Source organism: Octodon degus, unplaced genomic scaffold (genome assembly GCF_000260255.1).
Source record: "Octodon degus isolate 3935 unplaced genomic scaffold, OctDeg1.0 scaffold00170, whole genome shotgun sequence".
In the NCBI taxonomy this organism is placed as follows: domain Eukaryota; kingdom Metazoa; phylum Chordata; class Mammalia; order Rodentia; family Octodontidae; genus Octodon; species Octodon degus.
Window position 1 is genome coordinate 5,356,990 of NW_004524746.1, and position 12,278 is coordinate 5,369,267.

Sequence of the window (12,278 nt, forward strand, 5' to 3'; positions counted from 1 at the left end):
TGGAACTAGGGATTGAACTCTGGCCCTTGCAGTTGCCAGGGAAGTGCTTATTCCACTGAGCCATAAAAAAACTTATGAAATTTTAATAAAATTAACCACATCCCAGAATATGTTACTATAGGTAACATTCACAATACTCATAGGAGGCAACACAAAATGCTTGGAACTTTTTTGGATGACTTCTACCTCAGAAAGCTCATTTTATTTAGTTATAAACAATGTTAAAAATTAAGGACTATAGGTTATTTCAGAACCTTGAATGTGCTGGAGCCATGCTGGTGCCAGGCCCTCAGGCACCTGAAAGTAGTTTTGGCTATGGGTAAGTCTTTGGGAGGAACATCACTATAAAGAGAGGCAGGAGTGCAGACCATAGCAGGTTGGCTGGAGATTCAGAACTTCAAGATGTTATCTAATATATATATATATTCATATATATATTCATATATATATGAATAAAAATAGCAAAAAGTAGAAATGATGCAGAATTTTACAGAGCAAAATGATAGAATTTCAATCATGGTTGTTATATTGCATAATGTTATCTTCAAGTTAATTGTTTAGATTACCAGTTGCATGCAAAAATAGTAACAAAAAAGTTACAGGAAATTAAAAAGAAAAATCTTAAAGCATTATTGATTCCTTTCAATAGATCAGCAGAAATTAGCAGTATAATTATCCCAGCTAGCTTGTATATATACATCAATATATCTTTTTCCCTTCTTTTATTTTGTCCTTTGCCTCATCCCAGTTGTTCCTCCCTGTTGAAGAAAGTCTTTCCCTGTCACAATATCTATTGTACCTTTCAGATTTTATTTACTCTTTCAGGTTCTTACACTAGAGAGACAATATGATGTTTACATATGTAGGTGTGATTTATTTCACTTATGAATATGTTCTCTAGTTGCATCCATTTACTTGTAGAAGGCTTGAGTTTATCTTTTCTTAGCTGATGAATCTTTGTTTGTGTAAAAATATCACATCTTTTTTATCCATTCCTCAGGTGAAAGGCATTTGGGTTGTTTCCAAGATTTAGCTATGTCAAATTGCACTGCTATAAACATGGGTGCACATATTTCACTACAATATGATGTTTTCAATTTTTTTTTCAAAAAATACCCAGGTTGGGAAGAGCTAATTTCAATGGGATCTCCAATCCTAGCTTTTTGAGAAACCTCCACACTGATTTCCACAGTGGCTATACCAGTCTACACTCCCACCAAAAATAGAGAAGCGTTCCTTTTCCTTCACAGCCCCTCCAGTATTTGCTATTGATTGACTTCTTGATGATGACCATTCTTTCTGGGGTGAGATGGAACCTCAGTGTTGTTTTAATTTGCATTTATGGAATGACCAGTGCTGTTGAACATTTTTTCATATATTTATTTACCATTTATATTTCATCAGGAAGTGTGTATTCATCTCTAATGTCCATTTTTAATTGAGTCTATGAATTTTGTTTTTTAAATTTTATTTTATTGAGAAACAAATATCAATGAGACAGATTTCCAAGCTGATTAATAGGACATTTTCAATAATTAATACATTGAACATTGTTATCTTGTCAGCGGTCATCCACAGCACAAGAAGCAGCCAGGACATCCAGTCCAAACACTGCTACTATAAATCCTTCCTCTCACTGAACCAAGCAAAAGCAGCTGTACATCTATCCTGATTATTCTGTATGTACAAATACAAAGTGGTCCTTCCTCTGTATCCCCCATCTCCAGTTCAGTCCTGTCAGAGATGGGTATTCTATTGGCATCTAAATATTATAGGCGCTTGAATTCAGCAAAACAATCCAACACAGTCCAGTAGTCCACAATGGTAGGGGGTTGTCCGCAGAAGTTGTTGGCTAGAGCATTTTACAGCTCAGCATATTAATATGACTTTGGGCTGGGGAGATGGCTCAGTGGAGTAAGGGCTTCCCTGGCACGCACAAGGGCCTGAGTTCAATCCTCAGTTCCACACACACACACAAAATATGGCTTTACTTTATGTACTTCATTTTTATACTTTTCTGCTGGATGGTTAAGACCAAGATAAAGCAAGACCTATATAGCAAGAAATGTAACTTTTGTATCTGTTAAGGTCAGTCAAGTCCCCTCAGTATTTATCCTGTAATCCTGTACTGCACTTTGTAGACCCTTTGTCAGTGTCAGCCATGTGGATGAGTCACAGCCAATGCTTGACCAATTTACTCTCTGTGAAAGCCTGAGAGAAAGTTTTTTCTCCATGTGATTCTCCTTGGGCACACTATACATCATCAAACACATTCCTCTGTGGCTCCATAATCTCCTTGATCAGAAAATTTGGGGCACAACTGAGTTACATGATATTACAGCACAGGTTCTCCTATGTCCTCAGTCTTCACTGAACTTGAAAGGCTAGGGCCAAAATGTTGGCAGACCTTGCAGCCTTTCCTTTTCTTCAATTTTTGATCTGCAAACTTAGGTTGTTAACTCTCCAGGGGAGAAGCTTATTATTACCCTGCAACATATGCAGTTCGGTTTACCCTATCTGTCTAAATATTGAACATCTTAGGCATAACATGGAACAGGTATCTTCCATCAAGTATTAATGTGTTGAAATTTAAGTCCTTACAGAATATGAAGAAAAAAAGTAAAAAAACGGGAATAAACATATGTTTTTACACAGTAATTTAGAAATCTAACCATATACAGAGTTGTAGCAGGAAAATCTTATGACATTTTTTTCTTTTTCTTGTGTCTTTCCCCCCCATTTATTATCCACTTAAAAAAGAAAAATAAACAACAACAACAAAAAACAAAACTTTTACTTGTGAGACAGTATGGTAATAACTGGAATGTCATAACAAGAAGTATGTATTTAGAAGACCAGAATGACATACATTCCAAGGGTGATCCTTCTATTACACATTGCTATCTTTAGGGAGTTACTTGGTTCACAGGTATCAGCATATGTAGTTAGTCAGGTTGAGAATCCTACCAATTGACTGCTACTTTCAAAAACCTGCTGTTTCTCAGGATCATTGCCTTGCCTATCTTGTGCATACAAGTGTATGGCTTTGTCCCTGTCCTGTTTCCCAGCTTTTCTCCTTACCCTGTCCTCATTGTCCAGTGCTCAAGTTCTTACTTCTTTTAGTTGTGTTATACCTTTCTATTTGTATTTCTTCTTTTGATTTCTTATACTAGGGAGACTATATGATATTTATACATGTGGGTCTGATTTATTTCACTTATGAGTAGATCTTCAAGTGGCATCCACTTAAATATAAAGGCTTCAAGTTTATCATTCTTTATAGCTGAGTAGTACTCTATTGTATAAAAATACCAAATCTTTCTCAACCATTCCTCATGTGATGGTCATCTTTGTTGTTTCCAAGATTTGGCTATCACAAATTGTGCTGCTATATACATAGGCACACATATATCACTATGATATGACATTTTGAGTTCCTCTTGGAAAATTCCCAGTAGGGGGGGAGCTGATTTGAATGGAATTTCCAGTTCTAGTTTTTTAAGAAGTCTCTACACTGATTACCATAATGGTTGCACCAGTCTACACTCCATCAGCAGTGAAGGATTCCCTTTCCCCCACAACCTCCCTAGCATTTGTTACTGGTGGATTTGTTTATTGATAGTCATTCTTTCTGGGGTGAGATGGTGACTCAATGTTGTTTTGATTTGCAGTTCATGGATGGCTAGTGATGTGAAGCATTTTCTCATACATTTATTCGCTTCTTTAATTTCATCCTCTGAGAAGTGTATGTTCATCTTGGATGCCCATTTCTGGATTGGATCTTTAAATTTAGGGGCCATAATATATTTTACTTCTTTATAAATTCTAGAGAGCAGACCTTTGTCTGAGTGCTTATTAGTTAAAATTTTTTCAAAGTTTGTGGGTTGTCTTTTCACTTTGTTGGTAATTTCTTTGAAATGCAAAAACTTCTCAATAGGAGTTGGTCCCAGTTGTCAGTTCTTTCAAGTGTTAACCGTGCAATTTGATTTTTGTTCATGAACTCTTTGCCTACCCCTTTGTCTTCAAGAGTTCCTCCCACTTTCTCTTCTAGGAGATTTAGGGTTTCTATTTTAATGTTTAGATCTTTAATTCATTTTGACTTAAGTTTAGTGCATGGTGATAGACCTGGGTCAATTCTGAGTTTTTGGCATGTAGAGAGCCAGTTTTTCCAGCACTATTTGTTAAAGAGGCTATCTTTCTTCCAGTGAGTATGTTTGGCCCCTTCGTTGAAGAGAAGGTGGCTGAGTGTGTTTGTAGAGGCCTCTGCATCTTCTAACCTATTCCATTGATCCTCATATGTAATTCGTTGCCAATACCATGTAGATTTTATCACTATAGCTTTGAAGTATAATTCCAAGTCAGGAATTGTACTGCCTCCTGTCTTGTCTTTGTTGGCCACGATTGCCTTTGCTATTCTAGGTCTTTTCTGGTATGAAATAACATTTAGGAACGATTTCTCTAGGTCTGTGAGGTATGCTTGTGGTAGTTTGATAGGGATTGCATTAAATCTGTACAATAATTTTGGGAGTATGGCCATTTTCACGATGTTCGTTCTTCCTATCCAGGAGCAAGGAATATCTTTCCATCTTCTGCAGTCCTCTACGATCTCTTTTTTCAGAGTACTGTAATTTTCCATGAAAAGATCTTTGACTTCTTTGGTTAAGTGAATTCCAAGGTATTTCATTTTCTGTGGTGCTATTGTAAAAGGTACTGATTCTCTAATTTCCCTCTCAGTGTGTTTGTTATCTGTGTAGAGGAATGCTATTGACTCTTGGGTATTGACTTTGTATCTTACTATGCTACTGATATTGTGTATCAATTCAAGTAGCTTCTTGGTGGAATTTTTTTGGTCCTCTAAGTAATATCATGTCATCTGCAAATAATGATAATTTAACTTCTTCTTTATCTAATCTTATTCCTTTCATTTCTCTCTCATTTAAGGGCTCTAGCTAATGATTCCAAAAGTATATTGAACAGTAGGGGTGATAGAGTACAATCTTGTCTTGTACCAGGTAAGAGAGTAAAAGATTTCAGTTTTTCCCCATTTAGAATTATATTAGCCATTAGGTCATCATAGATGGCTTTTATCACATTGAAGTAGAGGCCTTCTGTTCCAATTTTTTGTAGGACTTTCAACATGAATGATGGTTGGGCTTTGTCAAAGCCTTTTCTGCATGAATTGAGATGATCATGTGGTTTTTAGATTTTGCTCTGTTAATATAGTGTATTACATTTATAGATTCTTGAATATTGAACCATCCTGGCATCCCTGGGATGAATTCTACCTGGTCATGCTGTATGATCTTCTTGATGATTTGCTGTATTCTATTTACTAGGATTTTACTGAGGATTTTTGCATCTATGTTCATGAGAGAGATTGCCTGTAGTTCTCTTTTTTACTTGTGTCTTTCCATGGTTTTGGAATCAGTATAATACTTGCCTTGAGGAATGATTTTGGGAGGATTGCTTCCTTTTCAATTTCATGGAAGAGTTTGAGGACTGTAGGAATTGTATGTTGTATAAATTTCTTGTAGAATTCAGCTGTGAATCCATCACGACCTGGACTGTTCTATTTTGGCCGGCTTTTTATTACATTTTTTATTTCATTGGCTGATATTGGATTATTGAGAGTTGTTATATCTTCTTGATTCAGTTTTGGTAATATGTACTTTCCTAGGAATCTGTCCATTTCATCTGTGTCTTCTATTCTATGAGCATAAAGATTCTCAAAGTAGTTCTTGATAATCTTCTGAATTTTCACTGCATCTATGGTGATTACATCCTTTTCATTCCTTATTGCTTGTATTTGAATTTTTTCTTTCCTCTTTTTGATGAGGTTAGCTAGGGGCTTATCAATTTTATTTAATCTTTCAAAGAACCAACTATTTGATTTATTAATTCTTTGAACTGTTTTCCTCATCTCAATTGAATTAATTTCTGCTCTAATCTTTATGATTTCTTCCCGTCTTTGGGCTCTGGGTTTGGTTTGCTATTCCTTTTCTAGATGTTGGAGGTGCAGTTTTAGGGTGTTTATTTGTTCCCGTTCTGTTTTCCTAACATGTGATTTCACAGCTATGAATTTCCCTCTAATAACTGCTTTCATTGTATCCCATAAATTCTCATAAGTTGTGGTTGAATTTTCATTGAATTGTAGATATTGTCGAATTTCTTGTTTAATTTCATCTGTGGCCCATTGATTGCTGAGAAGGGTGTCATTTAATTTACATGCATTTAATGGTTTTTTTGTTTCTTTTGTCATTTATTTCCAGTTTCATTGCTCTGTGGTCAGATAATATGCATGGGATAATTTCTGTTTTCCTTCATATACTTAAGCATGACCTATGGACTAGTATGTGGTCTATTTTAGAAAATGACCCATGTGCAGCTGAAAAGAATGTGTATTTAGCTGTGGTTGGGTGGAACACTCTGTCTATGTCCACCAAGTCCATTTGTTTCAAGTGCTGGTTCAGTTCTGCTACTTCTTTACTAATTTTTGTCTGCTTGACCTATCTTTTTGAGATAAGGTGGTGTTAAGGTCTCCTGTTAAGATTGTAGTCTTGGATATTAGATTTTTTTATGTCCACCAAGATTTGTCTTCTATAGTTGGGTGCTCCTGTGTTAGGTGCATAGATATTTATGAGTGTTACCTCTTCCTCTGAATTTTCCCCCAAACCAGTACATAATGGACTTATTTATTTCATTTGATCATTATTGGTTTGAAGTTGAGACTGTGTGAAGACAAGATTGGTACCCTTGCTTTTTTCTGAGGTTCTGAGGCATCCAGTATTGTTTTCCATCCTTTGATTTTAAGGCTATGAATATCTTTTTGAGTTAAGTGTGTTTCTTGTATACAGCATAATGTTGGATTTTTTTCCTAATCCACTATGCCAGTCTATTTCTCTTAACTGGTGAATTGAGTCCAGTTACCTTGATGGTTATAATTGAGATGTGTTTACTTAAGATTGACATGTTACTTACCTGCTGTTGTTTACTCCTTTTTCTCCTGTGTTTAATTGTTTGCCCTATTTAGTAGTTTCCTTCTGTTCTCATTCATAGAGTTCTGATCATTTTGGTCCTGCTCCAGAACATCTTTCAGTAGTCTGTGTAGGGTTGTCTTTGTCATCATGATATTTTTTAGTTGTTCTTTGTCATGAAAGTATTTCACTTCTCCATCCAACTTGAAAGAGAGTTTTGCAGGGTTTAGTGGTCTGGGCTGGAATTTATTTTCTTTCTTTTTTTCCATAATTTTATTGAGAAACAAATAGCAATGATACAGTTTCAAACCAAATTGGTAGGACAAATTCAATAATTAACACATTGCATACATTCTTCTAGTGGTTATTTGCTGTACAAGATGCAGACATGATAGTCTATTTACAAACACTATTAGAACAAATCCCTCTATTCATTAAGATAATGTAACTATATATCTATCCTAACCACTTTGAATACACAGATACAAAATGGATTCATCTGTATCCCCTTTTTTGTTAAATTCCTTTATTTGAATATTATAGTTGTGTTAACTCAGCAAAGTATTCTAAAGGAGTCCAGTAGTCCATCATAGTATAGGGTCTTCCACTTCACTGGCAATGTCAGAAATTGTTGACCTGAGTCCCCTACAGCTCAACATAACAGCATGGCTTTACTTCTTATACTTCATTTTTATACTTTTATGCTGGATGGTTAAGACCAAGGTAAAGCAGAAACCTATACAGCAAGAGCTGTAGCTTTTGGATCTGTTAAAGTCAGTGAATTCCCCTCAGGATTTATCCTGAGATTCTGTACCTCAGATTGTAGAACCTTTGTCTGGAATTTGTTTTCATAGAGGACTGGAAGTACTCTGCTTCTTGCCTTCATGGTTTGTGAACAGAAGTCAGGTGTAATTCTGATGGGTTTTCCTTTGAATGTGATCTGCTTCTTTTCTCTAGTAGCTTTCAGTATATTATTCTTGTGCTGGATTTCTGGTTTCTTGACTATTATATGTCTTCATGTGTTTTTAATTGTGTTGAAGTTATTTGACGTTCTGTATGCTTCGGTTACCTGAATGTCAGATTGTTTCCTTATATTTGGGAAGTTTTCTGCTATTACTTCTGCCCATATTCTTTTCATATCATTTGTGTTGACTGCATCTTTCTTATTGATGCCTATTAGTTTCACATTGTTCATCTTTACATCGTCTTTCAGGAGATGCATTATTTTTTCCTGCATCCTAGTTGTTTTTAAGAGATCGTTTCTTACCTTTTCACTAGTTGCACTATTGTCTTCAAGATGTGAAACTAAAAAACAAAAAGATGTGAAACTCTGTCTTCACTTTCACTCAAACAGTTTTGCAGGCTTGTGACTGAGATTTTCATTTCCTCTATATCTCTTTGACTCAGCTTCATGTGATCTATTTCCTTCCTGTATTGCTCATTCAAAGAATCCATCATATTTCTAATCTCTATTTTTAATCAATGTCTTCTTTATAAGCAGTTTTTAATTCTTTTACTGTATAATTTTTTCAGATTGGGTTTCCTCCATATGTTTCAGTATTTGATTCTCTACTTCAGATGGTATGAATTCAAAGATTTCTGTTTTTATTTCAGAAATTAATTCTGCTCTGAGCTCCTCTCTACCTTTCTGCTGTTGTTTCTTTACTTGTGACCCTATTAACTCATACATTTCAGCTGAGCTAGTGTCTTCTGCAGTTGTTCTGGGTGGGCATTGTGTTTCCCCCATATGTTTCTGTATTAGATTCTTATTTCAGATTCTATGAATTCAGAGATTTCTTTTTTCACTTCAAGAATTAATTCTCCTCTGAGTTCCTCTATTACTTTCTGCTGTTGTTTCTTTACTTCTGACTCTGTTAATTCGTTCATTTCAGCTGAGCTAGTGTTTTCTGCACTTCTTATGGGTTGGCTTGAGGCCTGAGATTGCATTTTACTCCTTGTCTTTATCATTTCATATAGCACTGACCTCTGACCTTTGGTGTAGTGCTTTGTGCTATTATAACCTTAGCACCTACTGAAATTTGGGTACAGATCTATTAAGCTTGAGTTTATCCAGTTATGCCTGGACTGGGTCTATCTGTTGTGTTCAGCTCCTTCCTGCTGCAGCCCTTGGAAGTTAACCTATTGTGCCCTTCTAGCACAACAGTGAACCTGTGGTGTCCCTCTGTTGTGTCCCTGGCCCAGGGAGCACAGGGGGGAACAGAAGCTCTCCCACACACTAGCTAGGCCTGGGCTTGGGCTGGATCTGGGGGTCTCTAGAGAGTTGCAGACATTCTCACTGCGCGTGCTTGGAGGTGAGGGCTCCGGAGGGTTGCAGGGTCCCAATGATGCGGTAGAGGGTCTCACTCATGTAGGTGCCTGAGTTTTGGTCCGGAGGGGTCCCGCAAGCACAGGGAAGCCGGAAGCTCTCCCACACGTTTGCTGGGCCTGGGCTGGGCTGGATCAAGTCTATGAATTTTAGAGGTCTGATTTTTTAAAATTGTATATATTTTCTAGATAGAAGCCATTTGTCTGAGGGAGAGTTTGCTGAAATTTTTGCCACTCTGTTGTTTTCTTTTTGCTTTGTTGGTTATTTCTTTTAAGATGTGTTAACTTTTCAAAAAGGTGAGATTCCAGTTGTTGATTCTTTGAAGTATTTCCTATGCATTTAGTCTGGGTTTTGTTCATGAACTGTACCTACACCTATGCCTTCAAGATTTCTACCTACTTTCTCTTCCAGTAGATTTAGTGTTGTTATTTTAACATTTAAATCTTTGATTCATTTTGACTTTTGTTTAGTGCATGGTGATAGGCATGGTTCTAATTTTAGTCAACAGCATGTGAAAAGGCAGTTTTTCCAACACCATTTGTTAAAGAGGCTATCTTTCCTCCAGTAAACATGTTGGGCCCCTTTATCAAAATTAAGGTGGCTGAGTGTGTTTGTGGTTGTGTTTGCATCTTCTAATCTGTTCCATTGATCTTCAGGTCTGTTTTACTGCCATCACCTTGCTGATTTTATTGCAGTAGCTTTGCAGAATAATTCCAGGTCAGGGATTGTAATGCCTTCTGCCTTGGCTCTGTTGCCTAGAGTTGCTTTTGCTATTCTAGGTCTCTTCTGGTTTCAGATGAAGTTTTGGAATGTTTTTTCTAGATCTGTGACATACACTAATGGTATTTTAATTGGGATTACATTCAATCTGTATAACAGTTTTGGGAGTATTGCCATTTTCACAGTGCTGGTTTTTCCTACCCATGAGCAAGGAATATTTTCTGAAATCTATTTAATCTTTCTATTTTCTTTTCTTTTTTTTTTTTTTTTGTATTTTTTAGGGAAGGGTCTACAGGGTATTCAGGGTCTGACTACTAGATCAGATTCATAATGATCCACCTGTTTATAGCTTCCCAAGGGCTGGAATTATAGGTATGTTCCACCATGCCCAGTCAATTGCTATCTCAGTGTGTCCCTGGAGGTGGGACCTGCACTGCAGGCCTGGGGATCGAAGCCCTGGCCTCTGTGTCTGCTTTCAAGTGCTTTAATCCACTCAGCTATTCGGCAGGCCCTTTTTTCTTTTTTGTGTGTTACCAGGGAATTGAATTCAGGAACCTGCTCTTGCTAGGCAAGCGCTTATTCTACTGAGCTATCTTCCCAGCACTCTATTTTCTGAAATTCTCTTTTATCTCTTTTTTTCAGGGTACTGTAATCTTCATTGTATAAATCTTTAATTTCTTTTGTTATTAATTCCTAAATATTTCATTTTTTATGTTATTATGAAAATTGTGGTTTCTCTAATTTCTCTCTCCATGTATTTGTTACCTGCTTAAAGAAATGCCATTAAATTTTTGAGTGTTGACCTGTGTCCTACTATGCTACTGAATCTGAAAGTCTCTTGATGAAATTTTTTTGTTCTTTCATGAAGAGTATCATGTATTCTTCAATTAATGATAATTTTAATTTTTAATTTACAATCATTATTCCTTTTATTTCTGTCTTGTCTAATTGCTCTGGCTGATATTTTCAGAACTATATTGAATAGGAGTGGTAACAGTGAACATGCTCGTCTGTTCCTGATTTTTAAGTGAAAGCTTTCAGTTTTTGCCCATTTAGTATGATGTTGGCTGTTGGTTAGGTCTGAGGTACAGATCTTCTATTCTATCTTCTAATCTGTAGGGTTTTTTTTTTTATCATGAATGGATATTGGATTTTGTCCAAATCTTTTTCTGCATCTATTGAGATGATTGATTATGTGGTTTTTGTCTTTGGCTCTGTTAATGTGGTATACTACATTTTTGAGTTTGCATAAAATGAAACTTCCCTGCATTCCTGGGATGAATCCCTCTTTGTCATGGTGTATAATCTTCTTGATGCTGTGCTACATTCTGTTTACTAGTATTTTATTGAAGATTTTTGCTTCTATGTGCATTACGGAGCTTGGCCTGTAGTTCTCTTTTTTAGTTGGCTCCCTAGAGCTCCCACTGTTGGGGGTTCAGTTTGGCTTCTGAGATGGTAAGGGTGGGGAGCCACAGCTCTGCAAAGTCCCACAGTGATGGGATATGGCTGAAGCTTCTCAAGGCTCCTGTGACAATGGTCGGGAAGGGTAGGGCTGATGGAGGCTCCTTTGATGGTGGGTCAGCAGGTTGCAGTTCAGAATGGCTCCCTTCAGGATGGGACACAGCAGGGCTTAGCAAGGCCCCTTAGCTCAACCTGCCCTCTGTGATGGGGTGGAGGTGTCAGGCTGAAGCTCAGCAGGGCTCCATGGTCAGCTGTGGGGAGGTTGGATTCATCAGGTCCCTGTTACTGCCTGAGGCTCAGCCTGCCTTCCAGGTCAGAGTATGCTTTAAGTATATATCTGTCTTTCCTGTAGGAGGCCTGCTTATCTGTGCAACAATCTATTCAAGGGCCACTGGGTACCTATGCTGTGAATGTGACATCTGCAGCCAAGCTCTGTAGTCAAAGTTTATGTAACAACCATGGAAGATGTGTTCGAAAAACACCGGAATCCTCCTTCTATTTGCATATGCCTGAAAGCAGCAGTAAGAAATACATCTCAAATAAGAGCTTCAGGTTTGTCATTTCTGAAAAGAATAAACTGAAGACAATAATGGACATGAAGGATGGATTTATGTGTCACTGCTATTATGGCTGGCATGGAGAGTCTTGCCATTACTCTTCAGTTCCCTTGAGTTGGAAAAACGAGGCTCCCACTGCTAACTTTAATTTACCAGTTTGTTTTGATATAATTGTATGTGTGATTCTGCTGAATATTTTTTACTCCCTTCTACAATGTCAATTTTTCCTTAAAGTATTGA

General features: G+C 37.0%; 1 protein-coding gene across 1 annotated transcript in view; it reads left to right on the plus strand.

Moving 5' to 3' along the window:
* LOC101587132 (hyaluronidase-4) overlaps positions 1-12,278 on the plus strand; it is a 20,058-nt gene extending 7,780 nt beyond the window's left edge. The window contains 2 exon segments of the mRNA XM_023703434.1: positions 11,834-12,237; positions 12,239-12,278. Of these exon segments, the coding sequence (XP_023559202.1) occupies positions 11,834-12,237; positions 12,239-12,278 (444 nt within the window).